The sequence below is a fragment of the Numenius arquata genome, chromosome 12, assembly GCF_964106895.1.
Source record: "Numenius arquata chromosome 12, bNumArq3.hap1.1, whole genome shotgun sequence".
In the NCBI taxonomy this organism is placed as follows: domain Eukaryota; kingdom Metazoa; phylum Chordata; class Aves; order Charadriiformes; family Scolopacidae; genus Numenius; species Numenius arquata.
Genome location: NC_133587.1, coordinates 13560726 through 13579888, shown reverse-complemented (window position 1 = coordinate 13579888; position 19163 = coordinate 13560726). Strand labels below are relative to the sequence as shown.

The 19163-nt window shown below is 41.7% G+C and overlaps 1 protein-coding gene across 1 annotated transcript in view; it reads left to right on the top strand.

Moving 5' to 3' along the window:
• Window positions 1-19163, top strand: part of PTPRT (protein tyrosine phosphatase receptor type T) — a 477289-nt gene that overhangs the window by 432459 nt on the left and 25667 nt on the right. The window contains exons 21-25 of the mRNA XM_074157294.1: window positions 2246-2433; window positions 8345-8432; window positions 16105-16181; window positions 17083-17119; window positions 18512-18609. Of these exons, the coding sequence (XP_074013395.1) occupies window positions 2246-2433; window positions 8345-8432; window positions 16105-16181; window positions 17083-17119; window positions 18512-18609 (488 nt within the window). The remainder of the gene's footprint in view (window positions 1-2245; window positions 2434-8344; window positions 8433-16104; window positions 16182-17082; window positions 17120-18511; window positions 18610-19163) is intronic.

Below are 19163 nucleotides of genomic sequence, written 5' to 3'. Positions count from 1 at the left end.
TAAAGGACCTGATGAAGAGAGAAATTAATAATTGCCTGCAAAGAGCTGAATGATCTGAGCTATGTTGCATAAGTAGCCTGTGCTCTGCGTGTGCCCTTACTGTGTTACACTAGAACCGCACATTAGTTTTAAGACTCCCTCTCGAATAGGGGTATAGTAATGTTTTTTAATTGGGGCTGATAAAAATGTGGCTTTGCTTGTAGGTTCTTCAGAGAAGCCAGTTGTGAAATTGGGTTTGTATTAAACCTAATGATGGAAAATTAAGCGTAGTACGTCTGTTGGAAATGGTCCGCAATAAAAATCTTCTCCTCTCCATTACAGGAGGTTAATAGGGAATAGGGGAGGAAAGATGCACTGGGAAAGCGAATCCAACTAGGGGAATTAATAAGCCTTGAAATTCCCTCTGTTCAGAGTTCTCACACTGTCATTAGTCGGAGCATTAGGGATGATTATACAAATGCTTTGGATGTTACTCTTCCTTAAATCCTAAATTTATTCACATTTTGTATGTGAGGGTTGCTTCTCTAGAGCCATAGCTCTGTAAATCGCTGAGTGTCCTGGGAATGTGACCGTGTTTATGAGAACCTGGGATTCAGAAATCCTTAAATTCAGCAGCCTCATCTTCAGAGCAGATGATGACTTTGTGCTAATTTCAGAAGAACTGGGATGTGTTCAGCATCTCTGATAATTCAACCACCAGACCTTGTTATCTCACACTAGAGATGAGCTCGCCCTGCGGCAGTGCCCACTGCTGGCACCCTTTTCTCCTCCTCATAGTCCTGCGAATACAAAACGGAGTGCCTGCCTGTCTCGGTTATCTCCCCCTAATATAAGAGTAAGCCAGCTAAAGCTTTGTTTGTCATGTTTTGTCACGCCGCTGGTTTGCCAGCTGCTGGGAAGGGCCAGGCTAATGCCCTCCTCGCTCTGCTCCTGCCCAGCTTCTCAGTGAGGGACCACGGCAGAGATCCCCGCTGCTCCTGATCAAAACTCCATGGCGATTTCTCAGGGATAGCAATGTTTACAATAGCATTCCGGCCATATTTCTGCCTCACAAAAATCACCCTGAAATTGCAATTTGATTTATTTATTCTTCATACCTTCAAAAACGTGACTGCGGTGTTGCTGACAAGGGGTAGTGTTTAGGCTCTTTGTCAGTGAGCTTTCTGTGAGACACAAGCCTTGTGTTATGCAGTCTGAGGGGTATTTTATGAACAGTCTGAGAGAGATATATTTTCTGTTTGCTAATACCTTGGGTTTGGGTAGGACCAGAAAGAATTGATGCCAGCTGTTAAGGTCTGTATGTGCGAAAGAACCCGAGCATCTCAGATGCCCGTAGTCGTAGGAAAAAACAAGGGTTTATTTGGCCAGCCATTTAAATTTGGTCAACTCTGGTAGAAAAGAAACTAAATTTTTCATCTAATCTGAGTTTCTGTTGTTAAAAATAGCTGCTGTGACAGGCAGTTGTTTGGTTATTTAAGCTGTTTTCTATTAGTTCGCCAGGAGTGTTTTGTTGTGTATATGCGTTGTGCTGGGGTTATAAGAGGTTACAATTCCATCTGCGTGGTGACAGAGATTTTGTTAATCCATTTCTTTCAACAAGAAACTTCTTCTGTTAAGCTTACGTATCTGAAATTTAAGTTTCTGCATGCAAGTTAACTATATTTTAATGCTGGTTTATTCTTTCTGATAACATTACATCTTTGTAATTGACATAGAAATTTTAGGCCTGAACTAGCAGAGCAGTTTAATTTGCCTCGAACATCCTGTGTGGCTTATTTGAAATGCTAATAATTTGTTTGCTATTAATTTGGGCCTCTTTCAGTTATCTCATGTTGTACGCCCCGAATCCTGCTTGAATATTGTGCTCATCTGTATGTATCTTTCAGTCATGTTCTTTGCAGGTTTGTAGGAACAGGTACGTAATTCGATTGGAGTCATTATGCAGAGCTCACCCGTACAAGATGTGCGGTTTCGCTCTATGTGCTCTATCCTCGTTAGCCCAATGGGCTCTTTGCTCTGTTTCTCATCTCTTTGGATTTGTCCCCTTGACACAAAAAACACTTGTGTGATTTAGTTTTTCTAGGCAGCCGTAGGCAAGTGTGTGTTTCCTACTTATTTCTTGACTTTTCTTTTGCCTGCACCAACATACGGGGTGGTGGAGAAACAAATTGACAAATGGAGCAAGAACGGGAGTGGAAATACCAGATAGGTGAAAGCTTGTTTTGCCTCCCTGTCTTTAAAACAGACAGTAGCCATGGAGAGATGACCCAGCCAACCCTGACCATCCAGACCCACCCGTACCGGAGCTGTGAGCCAGTGGAAATGTCCTACCCCCGGGGGCAGTTCCAGCCAGCCATCCGAGTTGCCGACCTGCTGCAGCACATCACCCAGATGAAGCGAGGACAGGGCTATGGATTTAAAGAGGAGTATGAGGTGAGAGGAACCTTTTCTGACCTGAATGAGTAGAGACGTTGCACTCACGGAGGATAGATGCTTGGGAGGATAACTGTTTTTAACACCTTCTTTTCCTTAATTCACTTACCCTCTTAATCCTTTCCTTTCTCCATCTTATTTCTGTTTATGAGGGTAGGATTTTACAGCACTGCCAAGCTCTGGTGGTCCAAAGAAAAGGTGTTTACTGCAGCAGTAAGAAAACAGTGCTGTGCTCATCCATTAGCATGTGCCCTCTCTCCCATAAAGAGCAAGCAGTAAATATTTAGCAGGTCCTGAACTCAAGGAAGGACTTGCAGTCCCATAGTCCCTTACTTACTGATGTGCTTTTGTTGACGCTAGTGCAAGCCAGGCTTTGAGAAAAGGAAGGGGTTTTGTTTGAGCGTGTTGGGAGCTCCAAATACTCCGTAACAATTGATCAAATTAAATCACAGCGTCATGACCTGAATGCGGAATTGTAAAGGCAAAAGGCAGAAACCTTGTGTAGCTTAAATGAAGGTGGAGTTTTCCAATATGCTCAAACCTCTGGCTTGGAACATATTCGAGTGGTGCATGTGCTCTTCCAACTCCATGTGAGGAGAGAAGTAGAGAGTAAGCTGCAAAAATGAAAGCAGCTCTCCTCCCCCCACCTCTTCCCACAAGCTGGAATGACCAGGAATATAATCCAAATGACAAGGAACATGACACTGGGGAGGAGTTGGAAGAGAAATATACATTTAGAGGAGAAAGAAAAGGGAAATAACATCAAACATATGTGAGAATTTGCTCTAGCAAGCGATAATTATAATGAACGTAGTAAGCTTGTGGGAAGGCAATAAGCAATTAATATGCATAGTGGCATTAAAGCTACTAAAAAATAATGTAACAGCTGTGAAAAATAAGTTACTTAATGAAAACAGCTCACTTTTCCACCCTGCAAGTAAGAGTGCACGAGGTTTGTATCACTGGTGCTGGGTTTCGCTGTAATTGAGAGGCAATCTTTTCCTGGTTGTCACCAGGGAGTATTTCTTTAATCAGATGGCACCAAAGAGTCATAAGAAGTGTTTCTGGTAACTGTATGTTAACCAGATCTAGTCACTCATGCCCCACAATCAAGCACGCTAATTAAACTATCAATGAAAGAGCTCTGTTTAATATTGAAAAAGGGTAATAATTCTCTTAGGAGATTTACTTAGCCCCCGCCCTTGGCCTCCATTTCCATGAATAGCACCCAAGACTACATTCAGCTCAATTACACATGCCCTAAGATCCAGTTCTTGATGTTCAAGAAGAAAACAGGTGCTGGCATATATGTAATTTTCTGGCACTGGCATGGGTAATTATCAAAATAACACATTAGCATGAAAAATGTCAATGCAACTTTCAGCTCCACAAGTTCTGCCTTTCCCAGAAAGTGCTATCTACATACGTATATAATGACGATGACATTATATAGATTTGCATAATTCCTTTCTTTACAAGAAATAGCCTGGAGAATGCCACAAGCTCTCAAATCACATGTGCTGTTCTACCCTTCAATCAGAGGTAATTGCTGGAAGGAGCAGTCGTTTTCAGTGGTGGAATTTGGGTTTCAGAGCATGGGGCGCAGGCAGCACTTCAGCTCCAAAGAGCTTCCAGCCCCCACCAGCAACACCACAGCCGCGGGGAGGATGTCGGGGGGAGGTGGGAGGTTCACGCTGGCTGAGAGGGATGTCTCAGACCGGAATCTGGAGGAACACAAAGCTGCCAAACTGGCTTTGCAGAATGGTTGATAAAATCTTAAAAAACCAATTTGAAGTCTCTCTTAAAATGTGTTTTCTTAGGCTAGTATCAGCGTCGCCTCTAAATGTGGGGTATTTTTCTTCTAAGGAGCTGATTTTCTACTCACTTTGCAATATTGATAGCATAAATTACAGCCTGTTTAGTGACATGTTACCAAATAATTTTGCTCTCATGAAGAATCACTTTGAATGGAGTGTATCAGGCACACACGACAATGTCTTATCTCTGTACATTCTCGTCTCCACTGAGTAACCTGGAAATTGCATTCGATACTTGTTTAAAACACACCTTCACCTACAGACCATTGGAGCACAGGCCACGTGTTTTACCAAAGGCATCTAGAAAAATACTTCTGGTGCTTGCATCTTGCACATACCTCCCCCCGGAGATGACAAGCAGGATGTGATTGTGTAAGTGGTGTCACTGCTGGTGTGAAATGGATGATAACTGTGTGTGAAGGTGGGAATCTGTCAGCACTTGCTCTCTCTCTGTGTGTGTGTGTGTGTGTGTTATTTTGGGTCTTGCTGCTGCACCTGAGGCCAAGATGTGACTCGGATCTTTTTGGCTGCTGCTTCTGTTCAGCAATAAAATGTGTAGACCCGCAAGAGAAAAATATATCACTGGCGCTGGATGTAGATAGCACTATTTGGGATTAGGCATAGCTGTAAACATTCAAACGGGACACATTTAAATGTCACCTCTTCCTTTTCCAGCACATATCAGCCCTGATTTGTTGTGAGCTGCGGGACCAGTCCCACAGACTTAATGCGGGCGCCAATTACTGGCCATGAAGATAATAAGCTTAAGCATCCAAACTCATTTTCCAATATGATTTAGGATGCCACTAAAGTGCATTCTCCTGCTGCATTACAGAGACTATTTAGTTATTTTGGCTTTTGTGGCTCCTTCCTTGAGCATCTTAGTATTGAGAGTCTTCAGCTTATTGAATTCACCTCTGGACTTTAACCCTTTCATTTCTGGCTGGTCAGGAGAATGGATCCTGTGGTTCGGACTATGACATGACACTGTAAGAGGTTTGGCAGCAGAGCATTACTTTAGGCACTGTCCTTGGACAGTATTGGCTTAAGGCTTTGCTACAAACCAGAATGGAGAACTGAAGGGACTGAAATATTTCTTTTCAGGTTTTTTTTTTTTTTTTTTATTCCAAAGTAGTTTTTAACCCTGCTCACGGCAGAATTGTGGGAACGGTTTTGCTGCCACCGTTGAGAAGGTAGTGGCTGCAGGGAGAGGGGCAGGACTCCGTGGCAGGCGTTGAGATGAGCAGCAAGGCTTTTAATTGATGTTGTTGCCTCTGGCAGCAATACTGCAGCGTTGGGGTAGATCAGTGCAAATGAATGATTCAAGTTTTCGTATTTAAATTAAAAACAAAGAGCAAACTAACTAAATGCATCCATTGGAAATTTAAATTGACTTGCAGTAAGCCTCAGTTTAATGGGAACGCTTTAGTTATGTTTGGGCCACATTGCCTAGAAAGCTTGATGGAGATGAAGCTGACTTTGAGATCTGTCCTTGTAATTTTAGATAAAAATTAGATCTATTTAGTTTAAAAAGCACCATTGTAACATAAGTTCCACTACTGGAAAGATATTTCAGTATAAATTTTACAAAACTTCTCTAACAGAAGGAAAGTAAAAAAAGCCTGAAAATCAAGTCCAGACTTTTGGACACTGAAATTTTGCTGTTAATAAATCAAAGAAAGAAGGGGGAGCGAGTCCTGTGAAATGCAGATCAAATACCGATGCCCAAGTGATCTATCCTGATTTACCATTGCTGATAATGCAGAGAGAAACAGAAATATTAACCCTTTTTACTATCGTAGAGATACTTACTTTATAAACAAAACCTGAAGGAACAAGCCATTAGGCATGCTCCTCTTTTGTCTGGATGCAACCGAATTATAATTGATATTTTTGCCTTTTTATTTCTAATGCAGTTTCAATTCTTGGTGCTGCATTTTTAGTGATCTCACAGAAGAAGTTATTTGTGCTGTACCACCCGTGTACATGCAGTTACCCCAATTCGTTCATCCGGCATGTATAAAAGTAGGGGTATAAAGTACAACTCTGCAAAGAGAGTTTGTGTTCCTCCCCGACCAGAGCTGTGCTTCCTCTTTTCAGGGATGGGTAGTTCTGTGAAAAGCAGAGATTTCTGCAGTATTGAACGAAATGAAAAATCCTGGACTCTTAAATCTTTGGAGGCTGTATCAAGCAAATATAAAAACATCTGTTTTAATGGAGAATTTCATGTTCAAATCACATGAAAGGATAGGGTTTCTTGAAAAGGGATTTATTGGACCTGAGTATATTTTCTTTGGCTTCTCCCATGTGGAAATGATGAGAAAGGATCTTGATCTTCCTCTTCTTTTCCCTCGTCTTTTCAGATGGCTGTGGTTAGGTGTCTAATGACTGTTGCCATTCTCTGGTCAATCTGCTGTAATTTGATATTAGTGGAAAAATAAGGCACCTTTTTCCTCAGTCTTTGAAGATGAAAATGAACCTTCCTCACCTCTTTTCTTTTACTCGGGGATTATTTTTTTTTGTTGTGTGTGGGTTTGTTGTTTTTCTTGCTCAGGAGAGGAGCTGCTATTTGGAAACAGCTGTCTGTAAAGGAAATATATGTGTGATCAAAGCCCTCACCAATTACGGAGTTATTACTCTTTCTCCTGGGCTTTTGAATAGGAACTCACTGTCCCTGTCTTCTGTCAGCAATGCTCCTGGCAGTGCTGCGGTGCCTGACGTCTTCTCTCCTGCAATCCCTTTGGGGGAAATTCACGGCGATCTGGTCTGCCAGGGGTTTGCTCATATTAAGTTCAATTGTAATGTCAGTGTTGTAGATCCTAATAATTGTGTCTCTCTGCTGTTGCATTCAGGCACTGTAATAGGCCTGGATGGCTTGGGAAGATGAATATAAATTCATTTTCCAGCACAGCTGTGGCAAACTACCTGCTACTAGCTGAGGCAGATACAAATCTACAATGATTGTGGTATAAAAACCCCGCAATTCCCTAGGGACCGGAAATAATACAATTGATAATGTTGCTGTTGTTTTTAGTAATGTAGGATCCTGTTAGGGACTTGATCTCGGAGGAGGCAGACCTAGAGAGGAAATCCAGCAGGAGCTGGTCCTCTGTTCCCCTGTGTTTTGGGCACAAGACACGGCTGCAGATGGTGGCTTTCCATCCCGTTGGGATGCTGGCCATACCCCGGAGCTGCTGTTCCAGCAGAAAACCCTGCAGTGCTGTGCTTTCATCTGCCTCCATTGCCATCCCTGAGCATCCCGAGGTGGGGAGAGGGACCATCTTGCCTACCGGCAGCCCGGGCTGGGCTTCCAAGCAAGGAAAGATGGTCCTCCAGCCAGATCCCTTGACAACTACCGTTTTCCTGGATTTGCCTTGAAAATCCTTCCTGGACGAGTCTCAAGGGGAAAGTGGCTCATTTGAGTGTGTTCAGAGTAGTTACAGACCAAGCTATAGCATAGGGTGGCAATGTGTGCTGCCAGTTTCCTCACCCCATCCTTTCTCAACTGCAAGAGCAGATTTTAGGAAAATTACTGTATATTTTCATAGTTTGTGAGCATGTTTTACCTCCTTTTACCTCTCTTCCTTAGACATGATCTAAAACTGGGCTTTTTTAATTTCCCCCCCAAGGAAGCCAGCCACTGGTTTATATTGCATCACCCCATCACTAATATAGAAATAGGTGAAACCACTGTATCTGTTTTCAACTTAAATATGAAAGACTGAGCACTAGGTTTCAGCCATCTGGGTTTTTCTTAGAAGTGTATGTGTCTGAAATCTCCACAAAACCTGTTCTACGGGGAAATGAGGTTAACCTGTGACTGTGCAGCCAGAAACAAATTCTCCTGATCCTTTTAGATCTGAAGTAACAGGAGGAAAATGATTCTTTGCTGGCAGAAGCCAAGAGATGCAAATGGTCTGCACCAAGCTCTGCTGTTTGCATTAGTGGATATGCCCTTCCCTCAAGAACAGCTGTTTGCTTGCTTGGCTAGTGAATTATGCAGCACTTTTATTTTTGCCCTGCTTAGTCATCTTAATCCACCTGAAGGTGTTGGCCAGATTTTTATAAACGCTCTGCTATTGTTTATTTTGCAGGCACTACCCGAGGGACAGACGGCGTCCTGGGATACAGCCAAGGAGGACGAAAACCGCAATAAGAACAGATATGGAAACATAATCTCCTGTAGGTGTAAATTCACATTAAACTGGGCTTTCTGTAAGATTTTATAAGCATCCTGTGGAAAAGGGTGTGTTTGAGAATCTCACTATTTAGAGTGCTGAGCATTCAGTAGTTCAGTCTGTTTGTTACAGGCTGTTTCTTCTTTTTTTCATTGTTTTACATAAAACCATTGCATGACTTTATGATTTTTCACACATTTTCTATCTACCTTTCTTTGTGCTTAATGATTATAATTTAAGGGCTAAATCCTCATCAGATTTTTGCAGTGGGTGATGGTGCCCATTTTCTGTCCATTTTTACTACATAACCCAGAGCTTTCAGTTCCATGAATGAGAGCACAAAAGGAGATGCAGATAGATCAGATTTTTAGATATGGATCAGAGATCAGATTTTCTCCTTCCTTGTGGTCAGTAGCTGGTGGAACAGTCACTGCTTGTCCCCAGAGAGCTGGTTTGATATGTGGGACAGGGTTAGTTTCTGCCTCAGAATCACAATAACGCAGCTGCAAATGCACTGAAGCTTCTTAATTTTTCTTCTTTCAATAACCAGTTACTGTTGATGTTATAACAATATTGATACATCACAGAACCGCAGGGTGGTGAAGGACTCCATAAAACCATTTAGGTCAACTTTATTCTCCAAGTCAGGACTAGATTCACCTCTGTCATTTTTATCAGGTATTTGTGAAGCCTCTTCCCGACGATCTCCAAAGCTGAGCTTTCCACAAGCTCTCCAGGCAGCTTACCCCAGTGTTTCATTATTCTTTTAATGGCTGGGGAGAGGAGGTGTGAGAAATCATTCTTTTAAGGGCTGCTGAGCAGCATCAAGTTGGAGAAGCCAATCCTGAGAGCACCAAAACAAGAAATAAGAATATAAATGGATGTGCCATAGATTTTCATGACTGGATAAATCTATGCAATGCTATACGAGAAAAATTAAGTCACGTTGAGTGATGTATTTAGTACTTTGTTTTTTTCTCAGGTTAAATATGTATGTCTTCTAGAACAAACAGAATTAAAGAAAAAAAAAAAACACAAAAAACTTGGCCACGAAGAAGGATCATCTCACACATATCTTAACTTCTCCTCTCTTTCTTTTAAGACATGAAAGAAATGATTCATTTAAGTTTTCAGGGAATGACACAGAACAGCCCAGTTCAGGGACCCCCAGGTAAAGGTGAAGAAATCTGAAAATGGAGATCAGACGCTTTTGAGCCCTGATCTGATTCCAGTTCTGCAGCTGGATTTGTGTGTTGGTTGTGAGCATGTCACCAGTTCCGTCAGTCTGTCTTACTCCATGGAGAAAATGGAAGTGATTGTGCTGGAGTATTACAGCGTGAAAATCGTCTCCCGTAATTTCAGCTGTCCAAAAGCTCCACCTCGCTATAAGCGTCCCGTGTTCCTAGTGGCAAAGAGAGATACCTCCAGACAGAGGTTCGATTTACCTGTCTGTATGATTAGCTTAGATTAAATTAGTCTAAAACAGATGAATCGCCCAGCTATAACAACTACACATTGGATTGAAGGTGAAATCACCATAGTATGATATACAGAAGGAAACATGAAAGACACTTGGGTTTTCTGTATGATTTTGAGGAAGCAGTTGACATAATTTAAAAGTGGAGGTGAAAAGAGACAAGACTGTGTGCAGTAGCCACCATCTAATTTATGTTGAAGGTGGTCACAAAGAAAACGTTGAACCTCCAAGTGAAATGTGAGAAGAAATTAAGGAAGCAAAATCGAGGAAGATAAATGGGCTATTATCTAAAGGGAGAGCATTCACAAAGATGAATTGTTGTCTAACGAAGAGTGATGTTAGCCTTTTAGCTATAAATATAAATACAGTAGCAATACAGATAGGAGGTGATGCACTTGAATAAGAGAATGCAAAATGTACTCAAAGCTAAGGAAGAAGTGTCTGCAGAGTATAAAACATCAGAAAAGAAGCTCCAGTTTGAGGGCAGTTGGGAAAAGTTTCAGAATGAGGTTGAGAGGGTAGAAAGGCCTAGATAAGGACAGCAAGGTAGTGAAAGAGAGAAAGGATACAGAAGAGTTGAAGGTAAATAACGTAGTTGAGTGGGTTTTCTTTGCTTCCCGTATATATGAAACAAAGAGTTTGAGGAGGAGACAACAGCTCTTCAAAAAGACAGCAAGGAGAATTTAGTGACATGCAATAAAGAGTGATAAAGTAACATGGAGTTTTTGCTTCAGTTTGAAGAGGCTGGGGAGAAGGAAGGGAGGATGCTGTAGGAAGGGGCATATCATTCATCAGACATTTTGTAAAACCAGTGGGAAATTATCAGTGGTGTCACTGGCTAAGCCTTGAGCCAGACCCTGCCGACGGGCGACATCAGGCAATTTTCCTGGGAAAAAACAACGCCAGTATCCGGAATAGAGAATTGGTAGCAGAGCTGGGAATAGCAGCAGAGCAGCTCCCGCGGGGCAGATCATGAGAACGAGTTGTGCTCACTGGGGGCAAACTGTGCCAAAGCCTGAGCAGAGCAGGGGAGGTGGGAAACGATTACACCCTCAGCTGCTTTGTTGTGCTAGAATTGTAATTGCTGGTAAGACCCAGAGAATGCACTGATTGCTCTTACTGGTTTATTTGGTAAAAGGCTGCAGATGGCATTTACCGTTATTTATTTAACCACAGTTGTCATTTCATCACTCCTGGAACAAGATATCACATGCCTTTTGGGGAGTGAATTGAAAAGTCAGCTTTTGATCTAACTTTTGTAACTGCTTCAGAGACTTTTGTTAAAACGTGGGTTTGTAAGCTCTGGCAATAAGTAGCATTGCTCAGTGAATCACAGCAGATTAGATCTTGTCTTTATGGCCTTCTGGGTAATAGTACACTTACAGGACTGTTTTACTTGGCTCACTGCTTTCCCAGGGCTGTATTAACATCGTGCCTCTCTATGAAAACCTAGGTCTTACTGCCAGCCCCAACATCTGCTCTTCTTACATGTGTAAACCAAAACTCCGGATGAGTCTAATCTGTTCATGGAGAGGAGATGCAAGAGAGCTGTAAGCTCTCCCAAGCTTTAAGCCTCGGCTTTTCAGGGTTCCCTTCATTCCGTGACACTGGTATGGGGTTTTTTTTAGAGACAAGGAAAGCTGAGGAGTGGTCTGTATGACCACAGAAATCCAGTGTTGATGGTGGAAGGATGCATGGTAATTGCACTGTTTTGCTGTGCTAGAGGGAGCTGCCCTACTTGAACTTTTGTTATATTGGCAGAGCCCATGAGCTTTGATCCTGCACTTTGGGGATAAAAGCAGTGAACACAAAGACAGTTGTGGAGATGCAGGACTTTTCTTTCAGGGGCAAGGGTAGATAGTGCATCCATTTACGTGCTGAAGCAAAATCTTGTAAATTCACTTTAGAGCCTAGATATTGAGACCTTCAATGTGCATCAGCAAGTGGTTGTTAGGGGAGGGATGCTGAGCTTTTGTGGGTTGAGCTGAACCCATTATGTAGCAGAGGAAACATCCAGAAACTGTATGGATTCTGTTGGTTCTGTTCTGTTTCTCCCCATCTTCTCCAAATTTAGTCATGACATATAAGAGAGTGAAAACTCTCAGATAAGAGCTGAGGAAATGAAGGCATCAGATTGTGTTTTGCTTCCACTTACAGGAGAGCACTTTCTTTCCCTTTCTTTTCTCCTTTTACTGACCATAATATTTACAGGAGGAGGTCAGCACTCACAGGAGTGCTCGTACCGGTCCAACTTCACACCCATCCTCCCATCTGCATTGCAGCTCTACCATCTTCCCACTCAGGCACCACGGGTTTAAAGTCTTGTGATGCTCCCTTAAAAACTATTGAGTTGATGACAAAAGACAGTAGAGAAATTTGCTTCATTTCCTTCGTACTCTGACTTACCATATGCTTTGAACTGGAAGACTGCGAATTAATCAGAGAATTTTGTGGTGGAAGAGATGAACAGAGAGAGATTAACGGAGCTCTCGGCAGAAACGCAGGTGGAGTGCAATTCTTGGCCACGGACAGGGATAACGCATGAAAGAAACCAACCCATATGTCAGTATTGGATTTAGAATAGAAGTCTTTTATCTTCCAAGCATTTTTATTCCATGGTTTCTTCAAGAGTTCCTCAACTCTTACTTCTGTGTGCAACGGCCTGGTGAGTGATCCTGAGAGGATGGGCTATATCACACCTTCTGTTACCCAGGTCCCAAGGCACAGTCCAGCATCACTGGGGGTAGAAAGGGGAGGACAGTGTGTCCTTAAGAGGGCAGATCATCCCTTTGTACCAAAACTGGGTTGAATAATTTCAAAAGATGTCTGTATTTCTCCATTGACAATGTGGGGAACCTTGACAGCCAGTTTAGACTAGCTGTGTAATATTTAGATGGCGAAAGTTGTGCGAGATTAATCCAGTGCTGGTGTCAAAATGAGATGTGGAAAAATTGCAATGATATTTCAAATGATCGCTAATGGGAATTTTGACAGAAGTTTGAAATGATAACATTTTTGTGCTAAAATGGGAGCACAATGCTTTTCAGTGAAATTCTTGTCATTTTTGAAATCTGTTTTAAGACCAATTTTCAGTCAAAGTACTCTTCATACAAATTTAGAGTTCTGCTAACTTGCATACGGACTATAGTAAACAGGGAGAAATATAATCATTTGTACATTTGTTAAAGTATATTTCCATTTTTTGTAGTCCTGGGTGTTACAGACGTGCAATTTTTCTTCTGTTTCTCCCTCCATTTTTGAAGTTTCCTCCAGTCCATCTGTAATACACAGTGATACGATGCCTGATAGATTTACAGAAGAGTTGAGCCCCACTTTCATTTCATTGTGCCAAATATGTAATCTCTTTTGCTATTGCAGTCCAGTGGATAAGGGTGCAGAATCAGAAGTAAATGTTAACCATTAGAAGAAGATATAGTGAAGACATTTTCTGTTCTTCAGAAAGCCCTTAAAGGTCTGTAGATGAAAAAAAAATAAGTACAAGATCATTACTGCTAATAGTGTAGTAAGTTTCACTGTGTTTTGTGCCCACCCTCTATTAAATAAAAGCCAAATTCCAAAGTTTTGGGGAAAAAAAGGGGATTTACAAGGTAAGTTATTTCAAGAACTTTTATCCAGACTTTGCTCCTAAACTTATGAACAAGATTAAAGGCACCAGTACGATGTCATTAATATTTCTCGTGCTTATCGTATACACAGATTATTTTTTCCTGCTGCACTGTTGACACTGACAAGAAAAATAAATCTCCCACAGGAATTAATCTCATTTTTGTAAAATGTGCGATCAGATATTTTGAATTCTCCTCCCGAAGTGAAGTTCAGCTAAAAGTATTTTCCACTTGGTCCCAAAATATAATTGGACCTAAACCTGAATGTCTTCCTTTTTAAAAGTATCATTCATTTCCAATAACAATTTCTTCATCCTTTACTGGTTTTCACAGATAGAATGACCATATTTGGCTTAAAGGAAAAAACCAACAACAACCAACTACACTTTTTACAGTTAAAGAACCTCTTTTCTTTATCCATAATTGTCTTAAATGCACAGACCTCTTCTGCAGTCTGCTTCTTGGTGCATCTAGCGCTCCCAGGAGGTATTCATCCTGTCTGTTTTAAGTTTTTAACTAAAGAGTGACTCTAAGAGGTGGAACTTAATTTGGGGGTTTGGTTCTATTAAATGAAGAGAGGCAGGTTCTTCCTTCAGGGCTGTTGGGAGCACTTCAGCTACACACCGTGCATGCACAGGGTCTTTGTCCCACTTGAAAAATCAACCCGAGATGCTTTTCCCCTGTCATCAGGGTCATTTTTGGTCTTAGCACTTTTTAGTTCTATTGTTGCAGTAAGTTAAGACTTCCATAACATTATATCGTGGCATCACAGGAGGAGTTAGTTCCCTTCCCAGCCGTTTGCTCTGGAGTTGTTTTTTTTCTTTGCTTTTGTTCTGTGTTATTCTTAACTAGCTTAGCTCGCTGCCTTGAATTGCAAGTGTGAAGTTGTCTACGGGAGATTTTGAGTGTTTCATCTAGATGTCCGGTTTAATCAGCTTTTTGTCTATCCTTGTGAATTGCTCCAAGTATAAATTCTTTTGTTGCCTGTCTAACCACATGATTTACTGCAACTCCCAGTGCGGTTGCCTTGAGCGCAGGTAATTGTCTGGAGTTGGGAACAGCATCAGCACTCTGAGAAATACACCAATTTCCACTGCGTCTACAAAGGTTTTATTTATTAATACAAATATAACAGAGCTTTTGACGGATTCACCTACTTAACCTTTTTTTTGAATTCAAATACGGGATTTGATAAATACAGTGATGTGGTTGTATTTTTTGGGTTTGAAAATCTCACCCAAAGAATGAACGGAGCATGAGAATCGTTGCTACAGAACCAAATGAATATTTAATATATATCCAAATCTTGGTTTTCAGAACTGCATGCACATCTGTCTTCACAGTTATTATCTGATTCTGCATTTAATTAAGGGATGACTAAAACCCTTTTTTCTCTGAGTTACTGCAGAATCACACCTTGTATTTACATGTTTCATTGCTCTGATTCTTTTTAATTGAATGTAAATCATGCTTAGGACTGTATTTTGCAAAGTGCTTCTAAACATTAATGCTTTGCTGACAGAGCTAGGGTCTACAGAGCTGGCAGAGAGGAAATAAACTTAACGGACTCTATATTATACGTCTTTAAAAAATCCTTTAAAAATGAGCCCAGCACGCCCAGCAGTGACCTCTGTGACCCAGTAGCCTTTGCTGAGCGACTGGCCCTTAGAGAGCAGTTCTGCAATTAATTGCACACCAGCGCTGGGATTGCCAGACCAGATCAGCTCAACAGCCCTGCTCACTGAGTATCTCCTTTGACAGAGCCCAGCACCAGCTGTTCCAGAGAAAGATCAAAATACTCCCTTGGTGGAAAATCATGACATAATCTGCCTGCTGGGGTAGCGCCTTTCTGCGGCTGAACTACAGAGCATGCCGGGAGATGGAAAGATTGATATGTGTTATTTTATTGCCTTATCTAAAGTAACTTTGAACGTCCTCAAAAACATGAACATTTCTAATTTATTTTGTTAACGCTGCCTTGGTGCTGTTTTGTTGCTGTGAGTTCTGTGGGTGGCATAAAGGAACGTTGCTCCTATTTCCTTTGGTATTTCCTTTCAGGTTTCTGAGTTGCCCCATTTCTTACTTTCAGGATTTCATTTGCCATTTTACCCTTCTTAATCTTTTATACTTCTGTCGTGACCTATTTATTTTAATCCTGATCTTGCCAGTTTTAGCTCCTGCCTCAGTTTCCGTAGATCAGATGAAGCCAGGGAGGCTGTTACTTCCAAGCACAAAGCTGGCTTTTGTCATGGAGATACGTCTGGCGAAGGTCTGTCCCAAGACCCCCAAATCGAGCAACGTTTGTGGTCTGTGTAGAAGCTCTATAAGGGTTATGGCGATAGCAGTGAATTTAGTGAACACGGAGTATGAATGAATACTAGCCTAAGGATCTATACATTACATCTTAAAAGAAAGGGCTTGTAGGAACAGGAATATATCTCTCTGATATTCTTCCATTTTTTTTATTATTGTAAGTATTGAATTACCCATTTGCAGGAACCAGCAGATAAAATGAAGCACTTACAAAGTCCTCTTTATCGTTACTGTCACTTTTTCTTCTTTCCTTCTTTCAGATGATCATTCAAGAGTGAGATTGCAGCTGCTGGATGGGGACCCTCACTCTGACTACATCAACGCCAATTACATCGACGTAAGGCTCCTGGACGCTCCCTCTGCCAAACGCTCCCGCTGACAGCTCTGCTTAGGGATTCAGTGCATCCTACATAGGGACAGACTGTTGATCTGATATGAATGACAGCTGAGCATTATACAAACGTCGTGTTGTGACAGGGAGAAGGTTCTTGGTCTCCAGTTTATTCTGTCTGACCAATCTGGGCAGATGGAGATTTCCTGTGCTTGACAGATCCACCAACAGAAGTGGAATGTGGGCTAAATGACGTATGCAGACAGTGATATCGGCCCCTCGCAGTAGCTTTAGTGGGTATTTGAGACTTAATCGACTTCTTCCAAAGTTGCAGTGCAGAAGGCATGTCAATAGATTGACATTTTTTTTAGTCTTGTAAAATAACATTCAAAAAGCAGCCTCCCTTGCACGGACAGAATGATCAAATGAACACGCATTTCTTGTGTGCAACTCCTAATTCTTAGGAACATGACAACGTTCAGAAGAGTTTCTTTAAGGGATGAAAAATACACCTAATTACGTAGGACTGATACACAGGATTTTCATACAGAGGCAAATGCACACTTTTCTTCTTTTTTCGAACAAGAGGGTGCAACTTTGCCTATTTTCAGAGTTGCCCACAGGGTAGTCAAAGGACTTGTGTTTCTTTGAGGAAATAGTGAAAACTGCCCCATTCCTGTTTTCTCTTTGGCATAATGAGATCTTACTATTCAGCCTGAGCGAGATAACCGTCACTTAAAATATCACAGGGCAACCTCATTGCCTATCTTCACTCATTCGATAAGCAGGGTTAGTACACTGTTAAGTGTGTGGTGGTTGTTGGCACCTGGAAAGTATAAAATAGACGATGCTGTGCTTTGTCTGAACTGTCGTCTCACAGACTTACAAGTATTTTCTTTTTTTCCAGGGATACCACCGGCCTCGCCATTACATCGCAACTCAAGGCAAGTCCATTCTTGTATGTCTAAATATTTGTAAAACTGCTGCTGTTTTAAACTGTTGTAAGAGCTATTTATAGGGTGACATCTTCTGGTTTTGGGAATGTCTGAAAACTTGGCACAGGGGCACAAAAGGGAAGGAAATGGGATGTTCCAAGGTCTTCAAGGCACTCAAACACAAAACCTCAGTTACAGGAATAAAAAATGCTGCAGACTTAGAGGCAGCAGTACAATCTATAATGTGTCCGTTGTGCACGAAGTATGAGATTAGAACTGAAAGGGACTTTACGGAGCTTGGGTTTAACTTCTGGAGTGAAATTGCTTGGGGAGGGCAGTATGAATAAGCCCGTGACTGATGAACTTTTGGTTAGCAGGAACTAGTGGGAAATGCATTTGAACACCACTTTCTGTAAATTAGTTAATGAGTTTCCTGTGCCTTTAGGGAAAGAAAAAAAAAAAAAAGAAAACCCCAACACAATTCAATGCTGAGGGCTCTCCGTGTTGGATGACAAACCTCTTTACTCCTGTTCTTTACCACAGGGTGCTCTATTTCTGCATCACTGGCCAAACTTTTATGCCATAACCACTTCCTTTATTTTTCCTCATTTTTGCGTCTTCCTTACCTGCAAAAGTGATGTTCACAGAAATGACTCTATTCTTAAATTCTGCTTTATGACTTCATTCCTGGCTTGTCCCTATTGAAAGAGTAAAGAAACTAACTTAGAATAAAACTGGCATTTGAGAATGTACGGGTATAGGGAGTGCAGCATTTGAGGACGTATGGGCATAGGGAATGCAATAAGGCAGAGAACAGGGAGGATGGAGGATGGGCAGAGTGGGTGAAAGGAGTCTGTGGGAGAAGAGAGGAAGGAAAAAAGGTCGAAGAGAGATTCTGGTCTAATAAACCCCTTATGAGTACTGGCTGTTTGGCTGTTGGAACTTGAAATTTTTCTCTCTGGGGGATCTTCAGAAAAAGGCTAAATTCTACATGTTTCCTTCTTCCTTCATAATGAATAAATATTATACTGTGAATTGGAGGAATTCTAGTGCTGCATCAAGTACAAATTTCAATACAGCTTTAATTACAGACTCACTATAGGGTGCATCCATGTCCCATTACTTATACATGATTACCTACTGGAGCCATCTCCACTATTTACAATACAACCACCACCTCTGTTTCCAGCATGCTAGAACCTTAAATAACCCCTGCGAGGGAGTTCTCTTAAAGCGCTCCAGCCTGTTCTGTGCCCCATAACCCTGAATCGCAGAGGGATGCTCCGAAAGGGAGGGTAGGATCCTGTGGGAACAGGGCAATGGCTGAGAAACAGCTGAAAAGAGTTGTTGGCATTCCATACGCTCTCTTAAGATGTCCTTTTGTCTTTTCTCCTGCCCCAGGGCCGATGCAAGAGACAGTGAAGGATTTCTGGAGAATGATTTGGCAAGAAAACTCTGCAAGTGTTGTCATGGTCACCAACTTGGTGGAAGTGGGCAGGGTAAGGGTACCGCTTTCCCAACATCTAAAGCCAAACCAGCGCTGGGTATTACACAGCAGGCTCATAAAGTGAAATGCCTTTTACTTACTGTAGTAAGGGACTGAATTAAGCCACCCTGGGTTTTTCTCTAAAATGCTACGTTTTGTAATACTTAGCTGCTTCCCTTCTAGACTAATAAGTATCGTGTTCCTGGTGTAAGTCTCGGCTTTAGCAGAGTTCCACAAATTTATGCTAGCTGAGAAGCTGTCTCCTTTTTCAGTACAGAAGGAAAAATGTACTTCTGTAACAATTATTCCTTATCTGTATAATTTGAATACTTCTCTACCCACAAAAATCCAGAGGGGCGAGAACATGCAACAGCTGTTCAAACTATCAAGAGAGCTCTGTAAATGATTGTTCAAAGTCTAGAGTTTCTAATCATGTCAGAAGATGACTGTTCCGTGGTGGTTTGAGATTGTGAACAGCTGGATCCTGGGGCCACCCAGCAACGTTGGGATCCTCAGCACCCACTGCTTCATGCTCTTGGGCTTTGATGAACCAGAAGTGCCTGTGCC